Here is a 12,746-nt window from a genome sequence, read left to right on the forward strand (position 1 = left end):
TTGCTTTGCCTGGTGCAGGACTGGGCGGGGCCTACAGACAGACCTAATTAGATGGCTGACAATATGCTAAGCCATCAATTGAGTGCACTGCGTCAGGGATGCTGCTGCTGCTGGGATTCCTGCAGGGATTCCCGGAGTCAGTCATTCTCGCAGACTGGGTCAGGACGGGTCGCAGGAGATGCTTTTCAGGGCTGCAAAATACTTTTACAGCACGAGACAGCATATATGATTTTTCAATTCAATTCATCTTTATTTATCAGGGACAATGCAGTGAGACACAGTGGACATAAAGTGCATCTGATGTACTGCACATGCAGTATATAGCAATTTGCTAGTTTGCAAAATAAAAGGAGTATCGCATATACAGTAAAAAAAAAGACAATAATATAAGACAGTATAAACATAAATAAACCAAATATATATGGTATATATATACCATATATATATATATAGATGTATATATATATATATATATATATATATATATATAGACCTTTCTCATGTACCTAATCCAATGTAAAAATGCAAACACACTTTATTGAGTCTATATTAAAAAATGGGTACAATCTTGACCTTTACAGTGAAAGTTTTGAAATATTTGATCAGTTTTATTTCATGAGGTATTGAATTCCACATGGGATTTTCTTTGATGGACAAAGCTGATTGCCCAAATTTTTACAGTTGTTAATGACAGAGCTGCCACTGAGTGTTGCTGCCATCCTGAAACCACAGAGTGGCTCTGGTGCTAAATTACTGACACATTTGAAAATGACAAAACAGAGATCAATGAAGCTTTCAAAACTCAAGTCTCCAATATTTTTGCATGAATTTAATTGTCACGCAATAGGAAATGTGGGAGAAAGTAATGGTGTGCATGTATAGTAGGGCTGCCTGGTGTGTAGTTGTAGTGTAGATTAATTTAAAAAACAAAATACTATGTGATTATTAATTTATCAAACACTTGTCTCATTTGTCATTTTTAAAAGGTACTATTGCAACCCATTGCAGGGATTTTGCCATTTGGGTGTTCTGTCATGGTGGAGTACCAGCGCCATCTATTGTTAGAATAGTGGTGTGACTATGATTGCAGGAATTGTAAATTGGGATATTCATTGAGTCCATTGTGGGGAAAACACTACAGTAAAAGCCTTTGATGAAGGCAGCATTCATGTTGAAGGGTTTGATCTAAATGTATCCCTGTTATAACAGGGACAGTAGTGTTGCTGACTCATAAAAAACATAGGCAAACAATGCATGGCTGGGGGAAATAAATGTTTTGTATTTTTTTAACAAAAGCAAACACAAAAGGTACAGTCAAAGAATGTCCATCACAGCACAGATAAATGAAGTGTAATTATTTCTACTGTATCTGTTAAAAGTAAATTTGCCATGAATAAGCCAATTAAGGACTTAAGTATCAGAATATGGTTATATAATATGGGAAAATAAAATTCCAATATAATATTGAATGCATCCAGACAATGCTGCACTTAAAAAAAACTATTATATGATTCTATACATTTGGGGAGAAAAAAACAATTAAAAAAATGAAAAGCTAAACTATTTCATGTTATTTATATTACAAACAGTGTGTTATATCAGCAATACATCTCAGTGTGTGTGCCATTCATATTTATTTGGTGTTTTCTTAATATTTATCTTGTATTGTTTCAGATCTCACTTCCTGTCAGGTTTCCCGCTCCTGTGATTAGCTGCCCCTGCACCTGTGTCTCGTTGTCTTGCCAGTGTATTTAAGCTCTGTCTCCCCTCCCTCAGGTCTTAGCTCTTCTTTATCACAATGTGAGAGGGCTAATGTTAGTCTAGTATTTCTAGTGACTTTGTTGTGATCTCTGCTGGGGTTTTTGGGGTGTTTTTTGTTTTTTGTTGACAATTCCTTTTGCCTGCTTTAATACCTTTGACTCTGTGCTGACTACTGCATGCACTTTTAATTCCTGCCTCTGAGTGTGTTCTGTGGGTCCATTCTGTCTTGAGTCTGATAACAAGAGCACCAGAAAATAAAATAAAAAGATTAAAAAGACAGTAACCATGACAACTGACTAGCAATGACCATTATCACAACAATACTAGAGGTATATAAGTTAGCACTGATCATTAGCACAAGATTTAGCACCTGTAGCATACCTAACTCATCCTGCTACATACAGATGTAGGCTTTTTTAAAATGAATAAAAGGAAAAGGCTACATTTTGAGTAACAGTTGTTAATTTTTCTCTAAACTACACCTCAAGAAAGAAAATCACTAAAACACTATTTTCTTTCTTTTTCTTTCTCTTTTAAATGGTAACAATTAAAACACAAAGACAATTTTTCAGTTAGCTGCCAGGCTCTTCTGCTTCATTCACAATGTAATGACCTCTTGTTATGGTCAGTCAGTGGCCCATAAAAACTGCCATGTGTCAAAATGTAAAATGTAAAAATGTAAACACTGAACAGCCTTTGTTTAGTACAGCATCTGTGTTATCAGACATGGGCGGAAAATCACAGATAAAAACCTAAATTATGGACGTTAAGTAGAGGTGTAGATTTCTGTCCGGATGAAAGAGAGGCCAGAGATCACAGGTGTCTGGCTGTGAGTCGCTCAGGAGACAGGCTTCTTTTGCTGTTAAATGCCTGAAAACAGATAATGATGCTGGTTATATTAAGTTTAATTGTGGCGTAACTTAAAAAGCTTAAATAAAACCAAACCGAATCATGCAGAGTTACGCACCCTTAGGTCCATTGGTGTGCATGTATGTTGTAAAATGGAATTGTTATTAAATCTTAATTTGAGTATCTAAGCAGTTATTCTTTTGTGACCAAACTGTATTTGTGCTTAGTGTGGTTGGTTGGACTGTCAGATATTGTGGCGACTTACAAGACTGCGAGTTGGGCTGAGAGAGCGAGAGCGTGCAGGGCTGGCACTCCGGCTTTTACTCCACTGCAAAAACAGGCACATAAACACATGATTCTCTACATGTACTGCCAGGCTTTTCCATTATTCTCTAGAGCAACACTTGGTGATAGTAATGTAAAGTCAGTACCAGAGCTCCCCTTCGGGTCACAGCCTCGCCCTTCACTATCACATTGGTTCCTTCCATCAAGGCCGGCCACACATGGTACATCACCAGAGGAGCAGTGAACTCTGAGTCATAGCTACGACGATACCTGTCAGAGAGTGAAAGAAGGGAAAAGAGAGCAGTGAGAGGGAGCTGAGCAAGGAGTGTGTTTCTGGTTAAGTGCTGTGTGTGCGGTGAGAGGGACATCTACTGGTAGAGATATCAAATGACACAAAACACAACTGGTAATGTAATATAGAATTAAAGTGCATCCAAACTGACCAGATGACTACCACATGTCTCTCCTTAAAATATCCATAAATAACACATGTTCCTGGACTGTTGTGATTTCCCTGATAGACACACTAATGTAAAGTGAACTGACTTGTTGTCGTTGTAAAGTTCTCCATCACTGGCAAAGGCCAAGTCAAGTGGGGGCTGTAGGGTCTGCATGGCAAAGGCCACCCTGCATGTCTCTCTGATCAAGGCACTGATGAGGACAAAATCCACTTCGGGTGGGAAGGAGATCCGAGGGTTCACGTTCATGGCATTGATCACAGCCTGAGGAGAGGAAATACTCAGTCACATCCACTCCCAGTGTCAAAGTTCACGCGTTTGCTCATAACAGAGCAGAGGAAACCTTACATTGACACTGTCCTGTACATCATATAGGTCCAAATTTCTGACTATGTAGTCCACAGCCGTGTCCTCTAGACTTTCTGGTCCAAAATGGGATGGGGACAGGGTCTTTCTGACGCGTAGCTTAAACTGGCGGTAGGCTATTTTTGCAGCCATAAAGGATTCCTAGGTGATTAACACACACACAACTTAATCAAACACAAACCCTCCGTTTTTTTCAGTTTCTCCTTCTTTTTTTGGGTCATAAAATGATTGAATTCGTACCACAACAGCAATGAAGATGATTTTCTGGACCAATTCTAAATCAGCAATATAGCGTCGAAGTGTGCTCTGGGCCTCCAGACGCTCCACAGCGTACATGTCACTGAAGCGAGACACGAGGCGTGCATGGCGGGAGGAGTTAGTGAGCTGTGCTCTGGTGGGTGACTCATTCCTCGTGGGGCTCGAAGAGCGACTGAGTCTGGGCAAAGGGCTTGGAGAACGACTCCTCGCCAGCCTGAAAGTGAGGGGGGAAATAAATAGTCGTGTCAGTATTTAAATACACCATATTGGTGTAATTGCACGGGGTCTATGTGAGTACCTCTCCTTCAGCATGGACTTCTCTGAGCTCAGGAATGACACCTCATCTCTCAGCAAGCAGATCTGATGCTGATATTCTTCACCAGCATCCAGCTTCCTTTTATAAAGCTCCGCCTGCTCACGTGCAGATCGCAAACTGAAACACACGTGTCAAACATTGATCAGAAGTACATATGCCACCTCTTATTGCAAATGGAGTGCATCTTGCTCCAATATGTGTGTGAGTCACGCACTCTGCTTTGAGTTGTAATATTTCATCTTCAGTGGCCAGCAGAGTGGTTGCTGATTTGCTCTTTGTGTCCTCCAGTTGATTCTGAGTATCAACCAAGCTGTTCATCCAAATAGACAGTATGTAAAAGTATAAATAAAGTGTGCAAGAGAAAATGACATTAGTCTACATGCTCATGGACCGATCATACAAGACAAGAAAAACTTAATTAAATTCTGTGGCTCATTAGCAGAACTTCACGTAGTTAACATTACATGACCTGCCTGTCAATATTTTTCTATATATAGCATATTGATGTTATGTACTGTATATATTTATATAATTTGGACTTACTCTGCTCTCACAGAGTCAAGGTGCAGGCGAGTGGAGCACAGCTGAGTCTCTATCTTCTGTATTTCATTGTCATGAGAGACAGACAGCTCCCTCATCCTCCTGTCCTTTTCCACTGAGTCCTGAGAGTAAATACATACAAAAGCACCAAGATGTCATGATAGAGGGATATTCAAATGGACACATATTTTTATTTGCAAGAAGTTGTGTTACACGACATAATCACTATTTCAATGTATAGTGATGATGAGACATTCTGTGATTATGTCACCTGGATGAGCTGTAGACTCGTGTCGTCAGCGAATGTGGGTCTTGTTATTGAGAAACAGGTTCCAAGCCACGGCAGCAGACGTGTTTTGAGAGTGTCCACTCCAGCGTACTGTCCACCTGATTCAAAATGAACAATATGTCAACAAACGTGTGTCTTGAAACATTTGTTGTTGTTTTTTTAAAGAAGACAAAGATTTACACGGCAAATGTTAAGCTTACCCTCTGCAGCTGTGAGGTTGAGGATAGCAAACAGTTGGCCCTGGATCTTGGCCGTCAATTCAATCATCTCGCAACATTTATTCAGATTTTGGTCACAGGAAATGATCTGGGAGGATACATGTAATAGTAGTATAATATATTACATAATAATAATTTGAAAATGTAAAGTTGCAGGCTGTATCACATAGGTCATTTATCAAAATGTTCCGATTTGGCTGTTAAAGAACACAGATTGCTTGTTTACAGCTATAGCAGTATCAGATGTACACCAATGTTTACAGTCCAATGTTTTGTTGCAAGAGATTGTGATAAAACTAAATATTGACCTCTATAAACTAAGTGTTGTGTGAGTAAATAATAGTTTATAAGCTTAAATGTGCGGGTTTTAAATGACTGCTGTGGAAACAAAAGGTACTAAGTTTAAGATGTTGTGGTTTTAGAGTAGTCACTTCCGGTCCTCGTTACTTTTGACCGGAAGCAATAGGACTTGAACTATCTTTATAGGGAAGTAAAAGATCTTTGGAATAGTCCTATCGTAGCCATGGCGACTGGCGTCCATAGCAACCAAACTCTGCCACTGGAAAATCAATGTAAGCTAATGAAAACAAGTGCATTCCTTTGCAGTAAAGTTTTAAATAATCGTATGCATTTTCAAAACACTGACTTTAAACTAATATCCGATTAATATCCGTTTATAATAAACCAATAACCAGTTGACATCAGTAAACAAAGCAGTTAAGCTTAGTGGATTTAGTGGAAGTGTGCGCTGCTATATGAAGACTTTTAACCCAATATTTTTAAAACAAAATTATCCAAAAACCATATTGACAAAGTAAGTTAATGTAAGGTTTGGCCTCTAACTATAAATAAAAGCACCCAGAAACAGACAGCAAATGAAGTAGTTTTTAGGTCGACCATGACTTATTGATGGACTTACATGGTAATCCTGGTTCCAGCTCTCGAGCTTGTCCTGTAAAACGCTGAAGGAAGACGTGTTGGCAAGTCTTCTTAAACTGTCGGCCATGTTCGTCCACGATAACCAACCCTCGAACAAAAGGACAATGGCCTTTTAATCTGAGAAAGCAGCGATGTCCTCTGCCCTCTCCTGTCCTCTCCTGTCCTGTCTGTCTGTCTGTCTGTCCACCTAGGACACGAATGACAAGCACCGCTTCAGTTGTTGGTAACCAAGCGAAAAGACGAGCTGACAACCATCCAACCTGCTCACATTTCTTTTAGAATTCTTTTAGAATAAGTCAGTGTTCTCGGCAGGTTGAACTCTCGTCTCCACTCATGTAATGTCACACTGTTAAACGACACCAAGGAACCGCGGAGTAAACCAGAGGCTCAGTGACACACAAGTGATGTCAATCCGATTATAATACACTGATAAAATACACACACTAAACTGAACTGAAGAACAACTGGAGGGCGTTTTGTCAGACTATAACAACATTTGGGCACAATGAATTATTCAATATCATTATTGCTATAAGTAGTAGTAGTATTGTTATATTTAATAATAGCTATTAATTGTAATTAAGCAGCACATTATTTATGAGTTCAGACTATTTTCAAATCCTAAATCCTGTTCATTGCTCTCCCCTGGATCACGTTGTTACGTTGTTATTATTGTCATTTAGATTTGTATGAATCTTTTAGTCATTGGGACGTGTTGTTGCTAGTTAATCACCGTTTAGTTATGTATTGAAGTCATTTAACATCCTGTAATTGTCCTGTAAAAGTTTTCATAAAACACTTCTTGGATTAGATTAGATTAAATTAGATTACATTACATTATTATAATAAAATCATTTATTTATTTATTATTATAAAAGTATCAAGTATTGCTTTTGTAGAAGTGGCTCTTCTGTTTTGCTCGGTTTTCCAGTAGGAAAATATGAATGGGCTTGTTTTTTCTATTTTAGGAGTCTTCCATCATTGGCTGCTTGCACTTGAAATATACCACTTTTTATTGTGATGGAAATGTCTCCTTGTAACACGCGCAGTTGACATAAACAATCAACACGTGTGTTGTAGTTTGTCTCGACATAACGTTGTTTTTACATGGCCAATTATTGCCTAGTCACAAGTAACTCACAACACAGCCAGTTTTATTTTACCCTCGACTTGTGAGAAGTGGTACGGTCCCTGCCTGGTCCTCTGCTGCGAGCAGGAGAGAGGGGATCAACATGGCGTCCGAGCAGGTCCGTTATTTTCACAATTTGTTGTCATTCTTGCGTTTTGCTCAAGTTTTTAATAACGTGTTTGATAATGGGCTTATACTACACGCTCCACAGTAACGTAACGAGTATGTGTGGTGGGCTTTTGTGTCGCTTAAATGTTAACCAGGCCTCCTCCTGCGTTATTATGGACTGCATTGTGGAATAATATGCCATTAATTTAGCCCCTTCACACCGACAGTTTGGCTAACACGTCATTTTTCGAACACGGAGAGCGTATAAGTCACATGGAAAGGAGACATGTGTGTGTATTTTCATTTTACTGCCAAAAGGAGTCCAGTTTATTTTTAGTCACGACCAGGGACAGAGAGTCGCGGGGCATTTAACTGAGGTGCATTCCAGTGCAGAGCACAGGAGACACAGGAGACAGAGTCAGTGCACTTCACTTCACTTCACTTCATTACAAGAATAAACGCCCAAAAGATTATAATGTAGATCATAATACAAGAAGAAAAACATACACATGTGATTTATAAAAGATAATTATACCAATGTATGACTGATTAAGCACATTAGCACTACCAGCAGCAGCAGCTTCACAGCATTCAGTGAATTGTTATTATTTATCAGATTTCACACCACAGCTGGGAAAAAGCGCTAATTCCTGAGTCACCTGCTCTGTCGCATAGAGGTTTCTTCAGCAACATCTGCAGAGAATCATCAAAATCAACCTGAAGTTTCTGTATTATGGCTTTTTTGTTATATTCTGCTACAATGGAGCAGTGTAGAGGAGACTGTAGTATGTATTTAAGAATGAACTATAAGAGTCTATGGTTTTTGAAGGGTGGTTTTTATCAGGTATTGCCAAAATTCTAAATTCTAAAAGATCCAATCTAGCCCACCTAATACCAGCAACCATACCATGATCATAGTCACTTAAATCAGGTCATTGTATTGAGCAGGTCATTGCATTTAGTAGATGTCATGTGATTAGGTGAATAGATATTTGTGTTACCACGTAGTACAACAGGTGTACCTAATAAAGTGGCAAGTGAGTGTATATTCCTTGTTCTGGGGACAAATGTGACGTCTTATTTTGTTATTCACATTTACATAATTATTTATTTGTTAACAAAACATAGAGCTTCTTAGTTTTGGCCAAACTGGACTGATCAGTGTTGGGATTGTGATTGTTTATTATCATTAACAAAGGTTATGTCGCTGTAATCTGTTTACATCAGTGTGCTTTATATTCTTTCTATTGGCTGTGGGCCTTGGAAGTCTTCTGAATTTTTTAGGGTCTCAAAACACTGAACGCAAAAGTTTTGGGAAGTTCTGCAGGAAGTGCTACAGATAACACATTAATGACGGCACTGTACAGTTCAAGTCAGTCAGGACAGTGAGGAAGCTAAATGGCACTCAGCCGTCATTCATTTGATTATTTACACCTGTGCTTTTCCTTCAGTCACCTGCTTTGACATAGGCCGATGGGGCTATTAAAAGTATTTGTAAGGAAATGTTATTTTGGATGTGTACTGTCACAAATTTAAATGAAACACTCCGCTTCAAAATCATTTTGATGGGTGACTCACTGACTTGTAATAGGGAAAATGGTGCTCCTTGTATTCCTACTCAGCACCCTGAACCTCTGTCCTTTCACTATGTGTGATTTGGGAGAGCCGATAGAAACTCTGTGAAAGGTGTGTACCTTAATCAAAGTCAGTGACTCAAACTGACAGAATGAGGCTCACTACGTTCCAGTGAGGGTCAGTAAAAAAGACTTGGAAGTCGTGAGAAATCTGCTTTGATCATGACGTGCGGCTTCAGTGACAGCAAGTCCAGTTACATAGAGTCTTGCTTTAATGTTAATGAATTGTTTTTACCTTCCAGGAGAGTTCCAATGGGCCGGTGAAGAAGTCAATGCGAGAGAAGGCGATAGAGAGACGCAACATCAACAAGGAACACAACAGTAACTTTAAAGCTGGCTATGTACCCATAGAGGAAGAGCGTCTTCACAAAACAGGGCTGAGAGGACGCAAGGGAAACATGGCCGTTTGCATCATTGTCCTCCTCTTCCTCCTCGCCTTAATCAATCTCATTGTGAGTACTACAAGCCCAAATGTGCTGTCAGTGGATCCTCTTTGTTAGACTTTGCCGCATTAATTGTGAATCATGGTCTTTCGTAGATCACACTCGTAATATGGACAGTCATCCGTATTGGTCCGAATGGCTGTGACAGTATGGAGTTTCATGAGACCGGCCTGCTGCGCTTCAAACAGAAGGCGGACATGGGCATCGTTCACCCGCTGCACAAAAGCACCATAGGAGGTCGGAAGGACCAGGACCTGGTCATTGTAGGGAACAATAACCCGGTGAGAAACTGTGTTTTCTTAAGTAAAAGCTGGGTTATTTTCTACATGTCGAATATATCAAATGGCTTTAGGAAGAAACTTTAAGTTGTACTTCATTTCTATCGTTCCAGGTTGTGTTCCAGCAAGGTACAACTAAACTGAGTGTAGAAAAGGACAAGACATCGATCGTCAGCGATGTTGGCATATCCTTCACAGACCCACGCACCCAGAACACGTTCTTCAGCACGGACTTTGACAATCATGAGTTCCATTTACCCAAAGGAGTCAAAGTCCTCAGTGTTAAAAAGGCTTCCACTGAAAGGGTGTGTACATTGCTAATAACTGCCAACCTTAACAAAAAGATCATTCAGTTATTAAGTCAGTATTTTACAGCATGTGCACAAAATACTGCGGGTGCCCATTAACTCAAAATGTTAAAGTCAAAGTTCCATGCATGTAACATTCATGTTTTTTTAGGTCCTTTGCACAGCAGCCATTTCGACAGGTTACACTAGGGAAATGACAATGACACTGATGATAATAGAGTTCTATTTAGCCTCCTCAGTTTCAGGGATTGAACAGAACCATCATTATGGGAACTTCAATGAAGTTTTGAATGAGCCCACGACTGTGATTTAGAACTTTGAACTGTGGAGGGCAGTATCACACCTCTCAGTGTCCAGCCTGCCAGAAATAATTTGAAGAAGAAAAAAGCCAAAGCTTGTCAAGCTTAAAATTAGAATGTTAAAACAGGCATAATGTTTGCGGTTCACCACCTGGGAGACTCAAAGTTTTATTTGTCAACAGCAGCACATTTATAGGAGTCCAAAATAAATGTTTGACGATTATGAAATGTGTTTCCACTTTAATAAAACTTCAAAACATGCACCCATCTATTAGTATCTGTATTTGAAGTATGTCTCTGTTTGTCTGATTTTAGATCACCAGCAGTGCAGCATCTGACCTGAACATCAAAGGGGACAACAAGGCTATTATTCGAGGGAACGAGGGGGTCAACATCATGGGCAGGACTGTCGAGTTCAAAGTGGGAGGAGGCATCGAGCTCAGAGCTGTAAGTATGGAGATGTGTAGAATGTGATTTGATCAGTAATTATACAAAACAGTCGCACATTACAGTGTGAAACAGAGGGAGATGAGACCACGTGGACATTATGGGTTTTTTCTGTTTGCAGGAAAACAGCATCGTCCTCAATGGCTCAGTCATGTTCAATGCCACACGTATCCCTAACTCTGCAGGAGATGTGTATTTCGATGAGGGTCTGCAGAGGTACAAGCTCTGCATGTGTGCAGATGGGACTCTGTTCCGTGTGCAGGTGAAGTACTCCAATATGGGCTGCCAGACATCGGATAACCCATGTAGAAAATCTTACTAGGGACATGGACTGGAATTCTTACATGACTGAAGATCACAAATTTGCATAAAAAGACATTCTATTGGATATCCAATAACAATACCTCTGTGATTCTCCTGATCAAATTCTCAATTATGTATTTTGATGCAAAGCTAAACATTTATTACAGATAATTACCACTTGGCCAAAGATATTGACTGACAGACATACAGTATTTGTATTGTTTTGAAAATGTACCACTTTTATTTAAGCTTTATTTTCCAAAGTATGTGCTCAAAACTATTATAAAAAGCATTATTCTTTGGTTTGCACTGCCTCGTGGTTGCAAGGTATATATTAGGCTGTAGCCATAGATGCTATTTACTTTTTGCCTTAACATCCAGTATTACAAGCACATACACTAGGTTGGCAATTTAATAGACGGCTAAAACTAATGCAGTCTAATACAACAGTTCTGTGGTGAGATGTTAATTGTTATTGTTTGTAATTCTGGAGAAAGTTTGTGTTTGTGGTGCTGCTGAAGTGTACTGCCTTCACACAGTAGTAGTCCGAGTCTATCCTTGTTCATATAAAGGAGATGACCCCGAAAACAAACAGTTGTCCATACAACCGAATGTAATTGAACTCTGAAGTAACTTTAACATCTCAGTCCCGTACAATTCAACAAAAAAATGACTGACAGTTCCCTAAAACTGGGCATTATAACTGTCATTCTTTGACTGCTGTATTAAACTTCATTTATTTTTGCTCAGTGTGGGTAATAAACTACTAACTGAGGGTACAACTCTCGTCCAACGGTTGTATGTGATCTCCTGGCAGCTGTGTCTGATATTTTCCTTTATTATTTTTCAGCGACATGCAATAGAGTTTCTGAGTCCAGTATATTGTTTGAAAATGCAATGCACAGAATAATGGATGAACTGTGTCCCAAACATTTTAAGCCATCCAGGAATGCTATAAGAGAACAGGCCTCTTTCTGCATACTGTATCTCAACATGTCTATCATGCACTTGCCAATGGACTTACAAGGGATGATTCATGAGTCAGTATATATGTATGATGTTCTAATTTTATTGCCGAGGCTTTTTACATTAAAAAAAAACAATGAAAAACAGATTTGGAGTGTTTGCACTAAGTTAAATGACAGATTAATGCATTTCTCTTGAAATGTTCATGAATATGAGTGACTTGTTTGAAGTGTATAGCGAGTGCTTTAAAATTGTGTGCCATATTATACGATAAAAGATTTCTTGAAAGGATTTTATTTTGCTTTGAATTATCTCGTCTGTTTTATAGCAGTATTGAATTGGAGAACATTTGTTATTAATGTCATGAAGTACTTGTTCTCAGAGGATTTCAGTCCTGCTGTAAAATATTTGATTGTTTTAATGGAAAAAAAAAGAGAAAAAAAACTTGAAAACAACATTTATTTGCTATGTTTGTTTCAATAAAGAAACGTGTTGGTATGTGAATCATGTTGTCATTGGTTTCAATCAGCGTGTTGAATCTTATGTCGAAAC

General features: G+C 39.0%; 2 protein-coding genes across 3 annotated transcripts; one reads left to right on the forward strand and one right to left on the reverse strand.

Moving 5' to 3' along the window:
* Nucleotides 1-1,259: 1,259 nt before the first annotated feature.
* spata18 (spermatogenesis associated 18) lies at nucleotides 1,260-6,661 on the reverse strand. 2 transcript variants are annotated; one of them, XM_044044660.1, is made up of 12 exons: nucleotides 6,260-6,661; nucleotides 5,323-5,428; nucleotides 5,105-5,220; nucleotides 4,837-4,955; nucleotides 4,508-4,603; nucleotides 4,276-4,410; nucleotides 3,960-4,191; nucleotides 3,702-3,860; nucleotides 3,442-3,617; nucleotides 3,042-3,165; nucleotides 2,876-2,938; nucleotides 1,260-2,631 (listed from the first exon to the last, which is right to left on the reverse strand). In XM_044044660.1, exons 1-12 carry the CDS (start codon nucleotides 6,344-6,346, stop codon nucleotides 2,575-2,577), a joined length of 1,470 nt encoding a protein of 489 aa, XP_043900595.1. In that variant the 5' UTR covers nucleotides 6,347-6,661; the 3' UTR covers nucleotides 1,260-2,574. The 2 variants fall into 2 exon arrangements, 1 of the variants encoding a protein (XP_043900595.1); XR_006361761.1 differs by having other exon boundaries at nucleotides 2,567-2,631; nucleotides 2,729-2,938.
* A 796-nt stretch (nucleotides 6,662-7,457) lies between these two features.
* Nucleotides 7,458-12,698, forward strand: sgcb (sarcoglycan, beta (dystrophin-associated glycoprotein)). The gene is made up of 6 exons (XM_044044661.1): nucleotides 7,458-7,526; nucleotides 9,393-9,602; nucleotides 9,689-9,874; nucleotides 9,985-10,176; nucleotides 10,794-10,925; nucleotides 11,047-12,698. The coding sequence occupies exons 1-6, from the start codon at nucleotides 7,512-7,514 to the stop codon at nucleotides 11,245-11,247; spliced, it is 936 nt and encodes a 311-aa protein (XP_043900596.1). The 5' UTR covers nucleotides 7,458-7,511; the 3' UTR covers nucleotides 11,248-12,698.
* The last annotated feature ends 48 nt before the right edge of the window (nucleotides 12,699-12,746 follow it).

The sequence above is a fragment of the Solea senegalensis genome, linkage group LG14 (assembly GCF_019176455.1).
Source record: "Solea senegalensis isolate Sse05_10M linkage group LG14, IFAPA_SoseM_1, whole genome shotgun sequence".
Taxonomy (NCBI): domain Eukaryota; kingdom Metazoa; phylum Chordata; class Actinopteri; order Pleuronectiformes; family Soleidae; genus Solea; species Solea senegalensis.